The 13932-nt window shown below is 58.0% G+C and overlaps 2 protein-coding genes across 4 annotated transcripts in view; one reads left to right on the top strand and one right to left on the bottom strand.

Annotated features, from left to right (window-relative positions):
• Window positions 1-13932, bottom strand: part of CUX2 (cut like homeobox 2) — a 169887-nt gene that overhangs the window by 155326 nt on the left and 629 nt on the right. The window lies entirely within an intron of this gene.
• The window catches only part of MYL2 (myosin light chain 2), an 82113-nt gene continuing 79457 nt past the window's right edge, over window positions 11277-13932 (top strand). The window contains exon 1 of the mRNA XM_056107236.1: window positions 11277-11280. Within this exon, the coding sequence (XP_055963211.1) occupies window positions 11279-11280 (2 nt within the window). The 5' untranslated portion in view covers window positions 11277-11278. The remainder of the gene's footprint in view (window positions 11281-13932) is intronic.

Below are 13932 nucleotides of genomic sequence, written 5' to 3'. Positions count from 1 at the left end.
AGGAGAGAGGGAGGGAGGGAGGGAGGAAGGGAGGGAGGAAGGGAGGGAGGGAGGGAGGGAGGAGAAACAGCACTGGCCAGCAGGAGGCCAGGAAGGGGAGTGCCAGGGCTAGGGGGCAGTTCGCTGAGTGTGGGCTGGAGATGCTGAGACAGGTTGAAGTGTGGACCTCATGCCCTGGGAACATGGGGTGCAGAGAAGGAGACGCAGGTCTGGCCACCTTGGTGCTCTCTGAGCTGCAGTTTCCTCCTCTGTGGAACAAGATACAGCCCCAGAGCACAGACGCCAGTGCCCATCTGCCAGCCACTGCCCCCTCGCAACTGGAGACGGTCGGACTGGTCATGCTGACCATCTGGGGTTGTGTCCACACGGCCGGCTCCTGCTCTCATCACTAACACCCAAGGCAGAGACTGCTTCCCATTCCTGAGCACCTGAGCTGGTAAGAAGCGGTGGGCAGAGAGGGTCTGTTGGGTCTATGGTTGTGCAGATGGGCCGGAGGCTAGCTGAGTGGCTGTGATGACGGGGAGATGGTAGGTGAGTAGCGTAGGTGAGTAGCAGGGTAGTGGATGCAGATAATCAGACATGGACAGGTGGACGGACAGATGGACAAATAGGAAGGCAGAAGGATTAATGGATGAATAATTAGATTGGTTTAGAACAAGGGCAGGAAGATGGATGGATGGATGGATGGATGGATGGATGGATGGATGGATGGATGGGTGGATGAGTAGATGGGTGGGTAGATGGATGGAAGGTGGAAAGATGAATGAATGGGTGGATGGATAGGTAGGCGGACTGGATGGGTGGGTGGGTGGGTGGATGGATGGATGGATGGATGGATGGATGGATGGATGGATGGGTGGATGAGTAGATGGGTGGGTAGATGGATGGAAGGTGGAAAGATGAATGAATGGGTGGATGGATAGGTAGGCGGACTGGATGGGTGGGTGGGTGGGTGGATGGATGGATGGATGGATGGATGGATGGATGGATGGATGGATGGACAGATGGATAGAAGGGTGTGTGGGTGAGTGGATGAATGGGTGGATGGATGGGGGGTGGGTGGATGGATGGATGGATGGATGAATGGATGGATGGATGGGTGGATGAGTAGATGGGTGGGTAGATGGATGGAAGGTGGAAAGATGAATGAATGGGTGGATGGATAGGTAGGCGGACTGGATGGGTGGGTGGGTGGGTGGATGGTTGGATGGATGGATGGATGGATGGATGGATGGATGGATGGACAGATGGATAGAAGGGTGTGTGGGTGAGTGGATGAATGGGTGGATGGATGGGGGGGGGTGGATGGATGGATGGATGGATGAGTGGATGGATGGGTGGGTGGGTGGATGGGTGGGTGGGTGGGTGGATGGATGGATGGATGGATGGATGGATGGGTGGATGGATGGATGGATGGATGGGTGGATGGGTGGATGGGTGGGTGGGTGGATGGATGGATGGATGGATGGATGGATGGATGGATGGATGGGTAGGTGGGTGGATGGATGGATGGGTGTATGGATGAGTGGATGGATGCGTGGATGGGTGGGTGGATGGATGGGTGGGTGGATGAATGGGTGGATGGACTAATGGATGAACGAATGAACGAATGAGGTAGGGGAAATGGGAAAGTAAACATGGATGAATTCCCAAGTGGAAGTACAGATGGAAAACTGAGCAGGTGGAGAGGATCATGTGGTGAGCAGACAGACGTCCAGCGCCCAGGGGCTCACTGGGCAGACACAGCAGAGGTAAGGGAAGTCCTCTTGTTCCTTCTCCAGCCCAGAGTCCCCACAGTCCACACCACCGCACTCCCGCAGGTGACTCACACCATCCCAGGAGCCTCCTCCGCGTGGTCCTTCCTCGTCAGCAACATGTGGGCACACGTTCAGAAACAGCCCACAGGCCAGCGTGCAAAGAGCCTCCTCAGAACCGAGCTCCAGACTCTCTGAGGCCCCTGCGCCAGCCCCGTGAAGGCTGGCATGGGGGAGCTGCCACCTCTTGGCACGGGAGGGTCTTCCCCGAACACCAAGTGGTGCTGACCCTCCAACCCTCTGTCCCAGGGCTTAGCACATTTCCCTTCCTCCAAACATCCGCTCCAACTTCCTCCTGCCCCCGGGGGTCCCTCCCCACGGGAACCAAGCACAGAGACCCCTGTTCCGCAGTATGCAGGGGGCAAGACCCCAACACGTCTCGACTCTCAATGGGACACGAGTGGGGATAAGAGCAGACCCCCGGAAGGAGTGTGTGTGACCAGCGTGCCGGGAAACACCCTGACCCCACGCTGGGCCGGCCAGGTCCCCTCTGAGTGGCCAGCCAAGCCCCGGCCCACTCCAGGACCAGCGTCAGGCCAAACCTTTGCTCCCAGAAAGCGAATCAAGAAGGGCACATTCCACGCCAAACACAGGAGAGCAGCAAGTGGGCAGGACGGCGCCCCAGGGGAGGGGGGCTGGGCTCGCCACTGAGAAGAGAGAAGTCCAGGGAACTTTTTTAATAAAGCCTACGAGTCTGTCCCCTTCCTTCTTTATCAACGACACGATTTATTGACCGGGGAGGCCATATTGACTAAATAAATCTTGATAATGACCGAGGCAGCAATCAATACCTGCTTATTATCAGCAGCCCGAGGAGTCCATCTTGTGGCTCCGGCCCCCACATGCCCGAACCCGTCCCATAGAGCACCCGACGGTCATGGTCACCCCCTACCCCATCTGGGCCGCCCACAGCCCTGGGCCTGGGTCCACTTCGGGGGGTCAGCGGCAAGGGGCCTGAAGACAATAAAAGGGGCCAAGGCAATAGCCAAGGGCTGGAGGCACTTGTCCAGCACACCTGACCCTGGTTTGACCCCTGGCACCCCACCTGCCCCCGCCAGTGGCGACCCCTGAGCTCCGAGCCAGGAGGAAGCCCTGAGCACTGCCAGGCTGGCCAAGAGCAAAACTGAAAACAAAACAAAACAACAAAGCAGTCCAAGTGGCCAAGCTATCCCGGGCATCCCGGGGGCGGGTGACCCTGGCAGTCCCCAGCGCACTGGCCAACCTGGACGGGTGACCAAGTATGGCCGGGAAGAGCCTCAGGTCCCTAAGCATGGCTTGGGAGGTCACCCCAAAATAATGAGATTTCATTTTTAAAAAATGACTCAAAGGCAATAAAGGGGAAAGGAGGAACCAGGGACGAGAGATGGGGTGGCTCTTGGGAAGGGCAGGGGTCAGCTCCGGAAGTGGACCTCCGGGTAAAAGCCCGGGCATGTGGTCCCCCGGCCTGGGTTCAGTGGCCCTGCGCTGTGGAGCTCAGAGCGTCCTGCTGTGAGCAGCTGCACCCCTTCCTGCGGCTGCAGAAAACACCATTCGGGAGAACACGGGTGCATGTGTGTGCGTGGCTCATATTTTTTTAAATTTAATTTTTTATTGACCCACCACGAGAAACGGTTACGAAGCTTTCATGACTTTCAGTCCTACAATGACTCAACACCCGTCACTCCACCAGTGTCCATTCCCACCACCAAAGCCCCTCCCGCCCTCCCGCCCACCCCTCTATCAGGCACTTCCTTCTCACTCTCTCTCCTTTTGGGCATTAGGGTTTGCAGTACAGACACTGACAGGCCAGGTGAGTCAGAAGAAGTTCTTGATCCTTGAGCCCCAGGGCTGCAAATAAACCCGCGGCTCCCACCAGACTGGGTCCTTCTGAGCCCACAGGCGAGGTGGGCGTGGACAAGGCTGATGGCCATGGGAAGGTTCCGGGTCCCTCCAGGTCCTTCGGAGTCCCGGCCCAGTGCTTCACCTCATCACCCTCAGGGGATCCCTCAAGCTGGCTTTAAATCCCACTGTCCAGGAGGGGGAAACTGAGGCTCAGAAAGGCCGACCACTGAGGAAGCAGCAAGGCCAGGGTTGGTGAAAGCAACCCCACGGCCCACGCCCTCGCACCCGGGCAGACGGCCATTGGACTGTAATAACGGGGATTCGTAAGCCCGTCCAGGAAGGCCGCAGCGAGACCACCAGGTTAGTGCCGCCAAGCCCCACACCGACAGTTCCCAGCAGCCCCCACACGGCAGGGACCCCGCCTGTTAGGTCCCCGATGCCCCACACACCAAACACAGCCCCTGACACAGGGCGGAGGCAGAATGACGGTCACTGAATGAGTGATTGAGAGTGAACAAATGCATTAATGTGAGTGAGAGACCACGTGAGTGAATGAATGACCATTTCATCCCAGAAACATTTCATCTGAGACAGAGAAACTGAGGCTCCAGACTGGGAGCGGGACTGAAGCTCTGGCCTCCCAACCGATGACAGAGGGACTCCCGGGGGCTGCTGGGAAGGAACGTTCCCCTCTCCCGGTCCGGGGGTGCCGCCCAGAGACAAGTCCTGTCTGGATGCCGCTAGGTTGACATGACGCGGGCCCACGACCGGGCATCACGGCCCGACGTCACCTGCGTCCAAAAGCCAGAAACTGCCTAGCTCCGGCCCCCCAATCGCAGGGACCTGGTTTGAGCTCTGACTAGGGCCACCAAGCCACCGCTAATGGCCCACAGCCTGCTGGCAATTAATTAATGGCTGTATTAATTAGGATGGGAGCCACCGCCCAGACTGAAATTGGGGTCACCAGTTTCTAAAGCGGGGCTGATGGAGCCAAAGATAAACCTTCATCCGCTGCTGGCCCAGGGCCTGGGCCCAATTCCCAGGCGCGGGACAAACAACTCGCAAGAGCCAGTGAGGGGGGAGCAGTGAGGCAGCTGCCCCTCCCCTCCTTCCTGAGGCCTCTGTCCCGGCCAACACGCAAATGCTGAGAATTTACGACGGCCCTGCCCTCCCCAAGGAGGGAGACATAGGATGAACTTACAGAGAAACACCCGTGAGCACAGGGGGCTTGGGACCGGGGGAGGCGGCAGGGGCTGGTGTAGCAGAGAACAGAGGCACCTGTGGAGAGTTGCAGAAACGTATGAGAAAGAACATCCCAAACAGACAAGCAGGTGCAAAGGCCCTGGGGTGGGAAAGCGCCCGCTGAGCTAAAGGCCTGGGTGACGAGAATCAGGACAGGCAGCGGCAGGAGAGGAACACAGGCGACCACTGCAGACGAGGAAGGGGAGAGACCTCATCAGGCAGGCGGAAGTCAGAGCGAGGGCTGAGGACTCCCCACCAGACACAGCTGTACCCCCCCCCCCCCCGAGCATGTCCTCTGCTCCGGAGCCCTCAGTGGCCACCACGTCCCGGGGACTCTTTCCCCTAGGAGAGTGGGCCATCTGATATGCACACACAAAGGCGGTGTGAAAAGGCCGGAGAGAGCGGGGTGAGCACTGTGCAGGGGAGCGGGGGTGCTGGCCGGAAGTGCTCGGAAAGCCGAGGGGTCCAGAGCCAGTCCAGGGACGCCGTGCGCAGCTGCAGATCCATGCTCAGCCCCGGGCGGCACTGCAGGGGAGGGTCTCGCATCGCGGGGGCTGTTCTGTCACTACACTCGGCTTACGGGAGGGGAGACAGTCGCCAGAGAGCTGGGGTTAGGGCCCTGCGGCCTCATGCTTGAGTCTGAGACGGAAGCCGCTCGGTTGAGCTGTTGCCACAGACCAAGAACGGGGCCGAGGCAGGAGACAGGAGTAGATGGGGGTGGGGTGGGGCGAGGTTCCCACCTGGCCTGCTGCCAGCCCCAGTTCGATCCCTGGCACTGCTCGGTTCCACCAAGCAGTGCCAGGCGTGATCCCCAAGCACCGCCGGATGTGATCCGAACCCCCCCCAAGACAGAGAGTTGGGCCGCATACATTGTTAAAAATAAAAGCAACACCCGGGGCTTTACTGTGTCTGACAGCTCACAGAGTGCCCGCTGCGAGTGCTCACACACATGTGCGAAGCAGGATCTTATTTTCATTCCCACCCTTCCCGCTGGTAACAGATGGCAAGTGTGAGAAGAATGGCAGATCCATCCCCCGCAGAACTGGCCTCCCTGCCGTTCTGCAGTCCTTTGCCAGCACCAACCTACCCCAGGGCCTTCGCACATGCTGTTCCCGTTGCCGGAACACTGTTCCCTGACCTTCTGCTCAGATCTCTACTGAAGGGCCACTTCTCCTGGGGAAATGTCCTCCAAGGCTGACATGGCCATTCTTCTGCCACACGGAATCCCAGAGACTGTCTGTCTGTCCAGGAGGATGTGTGTCCACCTTTCCTCTGGTCCACGGACCCAAAGAGAGAAGGTACTTGGCGCTCCGTTCCCACCACCATGTCCCCAACATATGATTACTGTCTATAGTGTCTGTTACCAGCTGTTCCAGCGTAATTGTTAATCACTCTGAGTGGTACGGAACGACAGAATAATTTACCGTCAGGAGGAGACTGTGGGCTAGAGAGACAGGTCCAGAGGAAAACCACTTGCCCTGCATGCAGCCAATCCTGGTACAAATTCTCAGCCCTGCCAGGGATCACTCCTGAGCACGCAGTCAGCAAGGGCCCTGAGCACTGCCCAGAGTGGCCCCCAAAAACACAAAGAAATCAGCCTGAGTGTCCACACAGGTGGTAGACTGGAGCACTTCAGACATGAACTCACTGCAGGGAGAGGCATGCTACTAACCTCCCCATCTCACAGATGAGAAAACTGAGGTCCAGAGAGGTGCCATCACCTGCCGGACTCCACAATGAGCGTTTTCGGGGAGAAAAGGGTGCGGGGTACAGCTTTCCTGGGTAGCCGGCAGCCCCCCCTTCAGATACTGGGGGCGCCGGGTGCGAACCCCAAGCAGGCCTGAGTGGCTGCCCACTCGGTGATGACCTCTGTCCCTGACCAGGCCACGCCGATGACCCCTGCGGTCTGCCCATCCACGGCACCCCCGCTCCGCGCGGCCAACCAGAGCAGCCAATCGACCGGACGGTTCCCGGGGAGCCATTGGGCCGGCGGGGGCAGCAGCGCGGCCGGAGTCTTAAGCACTGCTCGGCTCCGGGCGGCGCGGGCAGACGCCCAGCTCGGGCCAGCGAGGCTGGAGGATTGATTTTTTCTCCTTCTTTCTTTTTAATGACAAATGTGTATCCTGGAATTGCTGTTTCATTTGGCTGAACCGAAGGATGGCAGAGGCTGGGGGCGGGGAGACGAGAAGAAGGAGGGACGGGTGGCACTGCAGAGCCGGGCAGGGACCCGCCTGTCCTCAGCGAAGTGGTCACCTCTGGCCCTGGGTACTGGGGAGAGCTACAGGGAACCTGGACGGCTCGGGGCTGGCCCGGCGCTCTCCCCTGCCCGTTGCCCAGGCCTCTGCCATCCCTGCCCTCGTCGCCCAGCTCGGGAGGTGCCAGGCACGCGGCTCCTGAGTCACCTCCCTCACGGAGACCAAGTGTTTCCAAAGCTTGCACCAGCCGTGGCCCCAGGAGACGCGCGTTGCGGGGTATCGGTGATAGCGGGGCCGGCGCTCCCCGGGGACACTGGCCCAGAGACCCAGGAAGTGACCTGCAAAGGTGCCTGATGCTACAGCCACAGCCAGCAAGGAGCCCTGAGCACTGCCCGGAGTGGCCCCCAAATACACAAAGAAATCAGCCTGAATGTCCACACACGTGGTAGACTGGAGCACTTCAGACATGAACTCACTGCAGGGAGAGGCATGCTACTAACCTCCCCATCTCACAGATGAGAAAACTGAGGTCCAGAGAGGAGGTGCCATCACTTGCCCGGAGTCCACAATCAGCGTGCCACCTGATCACCATGCCTCTCTTGCTCCCTTTCTTTCCCAAAAACCAGCACGAGTAAGAAGCAGAAGAGCAGCCACGCATCCATCTCCCGTCCCGACCCACAGGCGCCAACATGCTGGAGCAGCTGCAGGCGGGGACTCTCACTCGCTGTGCTCAAAGGCAAGGAGGGCAAGCTCAGAGAGGGGAAGCGTCTCACCCAACGCCACACAGCGAGTGAGGGAGAGAGCTGGGATTGGAAACCAGGTGGGGGCGGGACGGGGGTCCTCACTGGACTCCTCGTGCTTCCTTCCTCAGGGGAAAGGTACGAAAAGCAAATGTCCAGAACCGAGTTTGAATCCTTAGTATCTGTATCTGAAAAATGAGAGTCATCGGCTTTGTATGCCACGGCCTGCGTGACAACAACACTGAGACCAGAGCCAGCCTACGGCGGCCCTTAGGCCGACCAAGACCTCTGCCTGTTCGTATGAATAAAGTGTCATTGGTAACGCAGTCATTCGCTGTCCTTGTGTGGCCTCTGCCTGTTTGTATGCATAAAGTTTTATTGGCACCGCAGCCACTCACTCTCCTTGTCTACGGCGGCTGCTGGCAGAGTGGGGTGTTTCCTAGAGACTGTAGGGCTCACAGTCCAAAGTGTTTTATTATCTGACTCTAAACAGAAAAGGCCGATCGCCCAGAGATCAGCACGAAGAACACAAGGCCAGGACCCTTGGGAAAACAGTCCCTGGAGACTCAGGGTCAGATTCGCTTATGAGAAGGGAAACAGAAGCCTCCTTCCTCCTTTCCTTCCTTCTTTCCATCCTCCTTCCTCCCTGCTTCCTTCTTTCCTCCTTCCTTCCTTCCACCCCTCCTTCCTTCGTTCGTTCATTCCTTCCTTCCTTCCTCCCTCCCTCCCTCCCTTTTTCCCCTTTTCTCTCTCTTTGTGCTGGGGTTTGAACCCAGGACCTCTCACATGCAGAAGTAGAACCTTCTGCAGACGTTTCTTCAGGTCTCCTGGGCCAGCTGAGCGGTCTCCAGAACTGGGCTGGACAGAAGGCAACAATGGGCACAGTCGTGTGAGAACTGAAAGAAGAGTTCCAGGCAGAGGGAGCTGCAGGTGCAAAGGCCCTGCGGTGGGATTGTGCTGGTGTGTTTCAGGGGCAGAAAGGCCACTCTCATCTAGAGGGAGCTGGGCTGAGAGGCTGGAGCGGAAGCCAGACCATGGGGACCTGGCGATCAGGGAAGAGGATTGTATCCTAAGTGTTACAGGCTTCTACGCTCACTCTGTTCCTGTGAAGGACTCATTGAGTTCTAGATGCCAAGAACCCCACCCTAAATATAATATCTCATCGCAAAGAATTTCCTTCCAAAGTCACTAGCCCCCAACATTGCCACCATGGACCCAAGGTCATCAGAAGACAACTCGTGTCACTCACTGGCTTACAGCATCTCAGCATCCTTCACCGTGCCCGATGCCTTGGAGGGCAGAGCGGATGGGCATAGGTGCCCCGAGGGAGACTTGGGCTACCGGGGTGGGGGATGTCCCCCAAGAGTGTCGGAGACCGAACAGACCAAAGTTTGGGGGCTCTGCTTCTGCCAACAGGCTCCTGGTACCATGCCACTGGCATTACCAGGGAACATCACCCCCAGGGCCGGGACGATGCTCAGAGGTCAAGCACATACTTAGCATGTCTGAGGTTCTGCGTTCAAGAGAACAAAAAGGTAAAAGGCCCTCCCGTTGTTCGTCGATTTGCTCGAGCGGGCCCAGTAACGTCTCCATTGGAGACTTTGTTGTTACTGTGTCTGGCATATCGAATACTCTCAGTAGCTTGCCGGGCTCTCCGAGCGGGGCGGAGGAATCGAACTCGGGTCGGCCATGTTGGCTGAGTGCAAGGCAAACGCCCTACCGCTGTGCTATCGCTCCAGCCCAAGAGAACAAAAATGAGAAACAAAACGTGGGCACACCCCACACCGACCACAATGAGAAAAATACATCCAAGGGTAGGAACCCTGAATTCCAGCACCAGAAACAAAGGCGGCCCCTCCCCTCAAGGCCGTGCTAGCCTCGCCCAGCTGGCCCTCCCAACTCCAACACCGTCCCCTCTGGGTCCCGGCCACCAGCATCCGGAACCAAATTTAGCATCCGCCAAGGTGCTCCCCTTAGAAATCCCATCTGCCGGAAGAAAGGTGACCACGACAGAATGTCAAGTTCGAAGATAGAATCTGCTTTATTAGCAGGAGAGTTTTTCTTTTCTTCTTAAAGAAAAGAAAAGGAAAGGGTGGGGGAGAAAGAAAACTCCCCGCCGGCATCAAAAACACCACTGAAACAACCCCCCGAGACGCTCCCGCGCTTCTTCGGGCCGGTCTGTGGCTTCTCCATTTTCTACAGTGAATTCAGGTATTAATAAAAGAAGCATCAAGACAACCAACAGCAAAGGCGGCCAGGGAGGAGGCGCTGCTCGGTTTTTCTTCTCGCTCTTAAAGAGAGAGAGAGAGAGAGAGAAAGGGGGGGAGGGAGAGAGAGAGAGAGAGAAAGAGAGAGAGAGAGAGAGAGAGAGAGAGAGAGAGAGTCCATCCTTGGGAAGCAATTTTCTGTCGAGTTGAGAAAGCAGAATTTTGGGATGCCCAGAAAAAGACTGCTGGGTTCTTTAAATACATTCGCAACACCTGTTTCTAGCCGCTTCTGCAGAAAAAGGCCCACGGGGTGTTTGTTCTGAGGACTCAAAAAGTTAGAGAGAGTGGGGTCACCGACAGCCAGAACAGGGGGACAGGCAAGGGGCAGAAGCTGGCCAGTTGCTGGGTCTTACTTATGGATTTTTAAAAAAAGCTCTAGAAATCTCCACGCATGCTTCATGGCTTCCAAGCCCCCCCCCGGTACCCCACATTTCTCCGGGGCCGGCACCCCTCCGGAGTGGTTCCTGTCCCCACCCCAGCAGCCATTCTTTTTCTGCGGAGTTTCCAAAGTTAGGGTTCCGCCAACAGAGCTGATAGCTTATTTACTGCTGTCATCTATAGAAAGAGGAATTTTGACACATTGTTAAATGATAGCACATTTAGATAAGTCAAGCTGTCAGAGGCTCTAATGGATGTCTAAACTCTCTGTGGCTGATATGTAAAATTTATGCACTTCAGAATATCATAAGGTTATAATATTTTAATCACATCCACGCTCTTTTCTAAACTTTAAGCCGGGAAAACACATTCCATCAAGCCCCATCTCCTGTATGCCAAAGAGATTGCGCCTTCTCCGAAGTCTCTCAAAACTCCTTTGCAAAGTCCAGCCTCCGGTCTAGTTCTCCAGAATCCTCCAGAAAGCTCTTCTGGAACATGCACCAGCGATCTGATCCCTTCAGCCAGCCATTCTCCTCCCAAGAAACACAGATGTGTCCCCCTGGACTGGGCACCTTCCTTTGCCTCAGTTGCACGGGCCACCCTCAACTCTTGTCAACACTGACTAACCCTCTCTGGGGGGCTTGGCTGGGGGTGGGGTTGAGGGTGGTGCCAGCCCAGGAGACTGAAGCCTCGGCATCATAAAACCAACAAAAAAGGGGCCAAGTCAAGCAGAAAAAGGAAATCATAAAGGCATGAATCCGGTTATGACGATTTTACACCGAAAAGCCATAAAAAAAAATACTGCATTAGTACTGTTCGCCATAAAGCCATCTTATAACCAAATGAAATATGCCCCGCATTATCTTTGGGATGAAATTTTTATTTCTTCTCATTTCCTGGCCTGCTAGCAACCGACGAGGGGAAGTGGAAAAGACAGAGGCCAGCAGTTTTGGGGTCCTGGGGAAGGGGCCCCTGTCTGAGTCGCCCCCGGGGGGAGCCCAGCCCTGCGCGGGTGCCGGGAGGAAGAGCGGCTGGCCTGATTCCACAATTGAGAAATATATACTTCCGGAGGGCCGGGGCTGGGCTGGCACAAGGTCACCTTCCTCGCCAGAATCCGGGTGGCGTCAGCAGCGGGTCTGGCCTGGGGACTTGGGCTGCCTCTGCCGCCTCTGCCACTTGAGCACTGGCAGCAGGAAACTACTCAACCTCAGCGGGGAATCGCGGCCACACGCCACACACCTGGGGCTCGGGGCGAGCTAGCTGGGGGGCCTGACTCCCCCGAGACTCGGCGCAGGCCCACCTGAGTTCACCTCTCTGGTTACCTCGCCCGTAAGGGGGGTCACGGAAAATAAACCCACGGCCTGGAGCTCCAGGCATTCCACACACAATGCAAATGCCCAGGCAGAGTGCTCGGGGCCAGGCTCACGTATAATCCGGCTCCAGCAAACGAAGCCATCAGGAAGGATGTGGGGGTCCGGCTGGGCAGGGGAGCAAGGGTACGTTTCCCGGTGCGGGTGGGGACCCCCCCGCCCCGGCAGACCTGAGGTCCTAAACGCCTGCACATGGGCCGGGATGCCACATTTATTTCTCTTTCTCTGGAAGTGTTCGGCCTCTCAAAATTCCCACGGGGACACCCCCCCACACACACTTAATATCCATGTAAATGAGCTTCGCCCCCTTTCCAGAGAGCCAGTTCCTTTTGTGCTAGACTCACCAGCCATTGTCTTAATGAACACCTCCCCCCTCACCCTCCACACCCGTCACGAGAGGTCTCGGCCCCTTTTCCGGGGACCCTCTACCCCCACCTCCATCTGTTCCTGCTCGGATGCACGCTGCCACCCCAGTGCCTTCCACGAACCCTAACAAAGGGTCCTGGGATCAATGTGGAGTCCAGCTAGAATCCAGATTTGGGTGACCTAGACAGCCGGCTTCACAAAGACCCCCAGGAGGAAAAGGAATAGAGGAAGGTACAAACTCCCCCCCCCCCAGCTCAGGAAATCAGCCCCCCCAAGGGAAGCCGCACCCACCCCTCAGGAACCAGCCCCCGGCTTATCCCGGGCAGCCTGCCGCTCAGGATTGAAAACGAGTTATCTAATGAAAATTGTGTTAACTGACATTCCGGCCAAGCGGGAGCAAATACCAGCGCTGTAAATCTCGCCGTGGAAATTTTCTCCAGCCCAGAATAACAATAGGACGCTGCAAAGGGCTTTTGCCAGCCCTTCTGGTTCCTCTCCTCTTGTCTGCCACGTTCTTGTCATTCCTTATGTTACAGAACATCAATCATAAATAAAGACGCTGTCCCCCAGCCGTGCCCGGGTCTCATTTACAAACATTAGCAGGGAATACGATTACCACTGGCCTTCGTGCCAAGCCCAGTGTAGCTGCCCAACTCTCTCTCTCCCCCTCTCTGTCACACACACACACACACACACACACACACACACACACACACACACACACAGAGCCCCCACTCTTCCAGAAAGACCACTTTAGTATCATTTAAACCAGCGAGCACAGCTCACACAGCTCTGCCCGCCTCAGCTGGCCACCAAACTGGCCCCAACTCCAGTGCGGATGGAATTGCAAGGCACTCGGGTTATTAACTGCATGCCTGAGTGCCCCGATTTTTCTCTCCAGCTCAATGGCTCTGGGGGAGGAGGAGAGGAGGGGGGAGACGGGGGCTCGGCGGGATGGGGGCTGGGAAGAGGCCAGGGACGGGGATTGGGGAGTGGGGGGGGGATGCTGGAACCACTTATGGGAAGAAACTTAATGAGCTTTGCAGGTAGATTTAAAACCAACAAATAAAAAGCGGGTCCCTTTTTGATCTCCAGACGGATGCTGGATGCTCCGGCGAGTGTCAGGGCCGAGGCGGGATGCTCTAATTGCCCCGTTATCTGCATCATTTCCCCGCCCCTCGTTCTCGTTCGTTCCCACCGCGCCGGCTGCCCCCGAGACTTGGCAAAATGCAAAGGGGGGGGGCGTTGGCGGGTGCGGGGCTCCCCGGGAACCGACGGAGCCCAGAGCCGCGCCCGGGTGAGCCCTGCGGGACCCCAGCCCCGGGCCCGCCTCCAGGAGGGGGCTGCGGGGGGCTCTCCCGGAGCCTGGGACGGAGGGGCGGGGGGCACACACCGGCTCCCGGGCCCGGCGGCGCCGGGGGAAAGTGCAGCCGGAGGAGGGGGCGCGGAGGGCGGGGCGGGGGGCGCGGAGGCGGCGGGGCGAGCGCCCGAGAAAAGTTCCCCGGGGCCGGCGCGAGCCACCTGCTCCGCGCGCCCCGGGCTCTCCCCGCGCAAACTTCCGCGCGCCCCGGGCCCCTCCGCAGCGCCCGCCCGGTGGGCGCTCGGGGAGGGGGGGAGGACGGGGAGGACGGGGAGGGCGCGGGAGGGAGGCGGGACGCGAGAACGAACCCCGGGAGCCCGGCCGAGGGCAGCGCTGCCGGCTCCGGAGGCCGGTCCGGTGCTGGCGGCGGCGGGTCGGG

This window comes from Sorex fumeus, unplaced genomic scaffold, assembly GCF_029834395.1.
Source record: "Sorex fumeus unplaced genomic scaffold, SorFum_2.1 ptg000155l, whole genome shotgun sequence".
NCBI lineage: Eukaryota > Metazoa > Chordata > Mammalia > Eulipotyphla > Soricidae > Sorex > Sorex fumeus.
The sequence above is the reverse complement of the archived record's forward strand: the minus strand, read 5'-3'. Positions and strand labels throughout refer to the sequence as shown.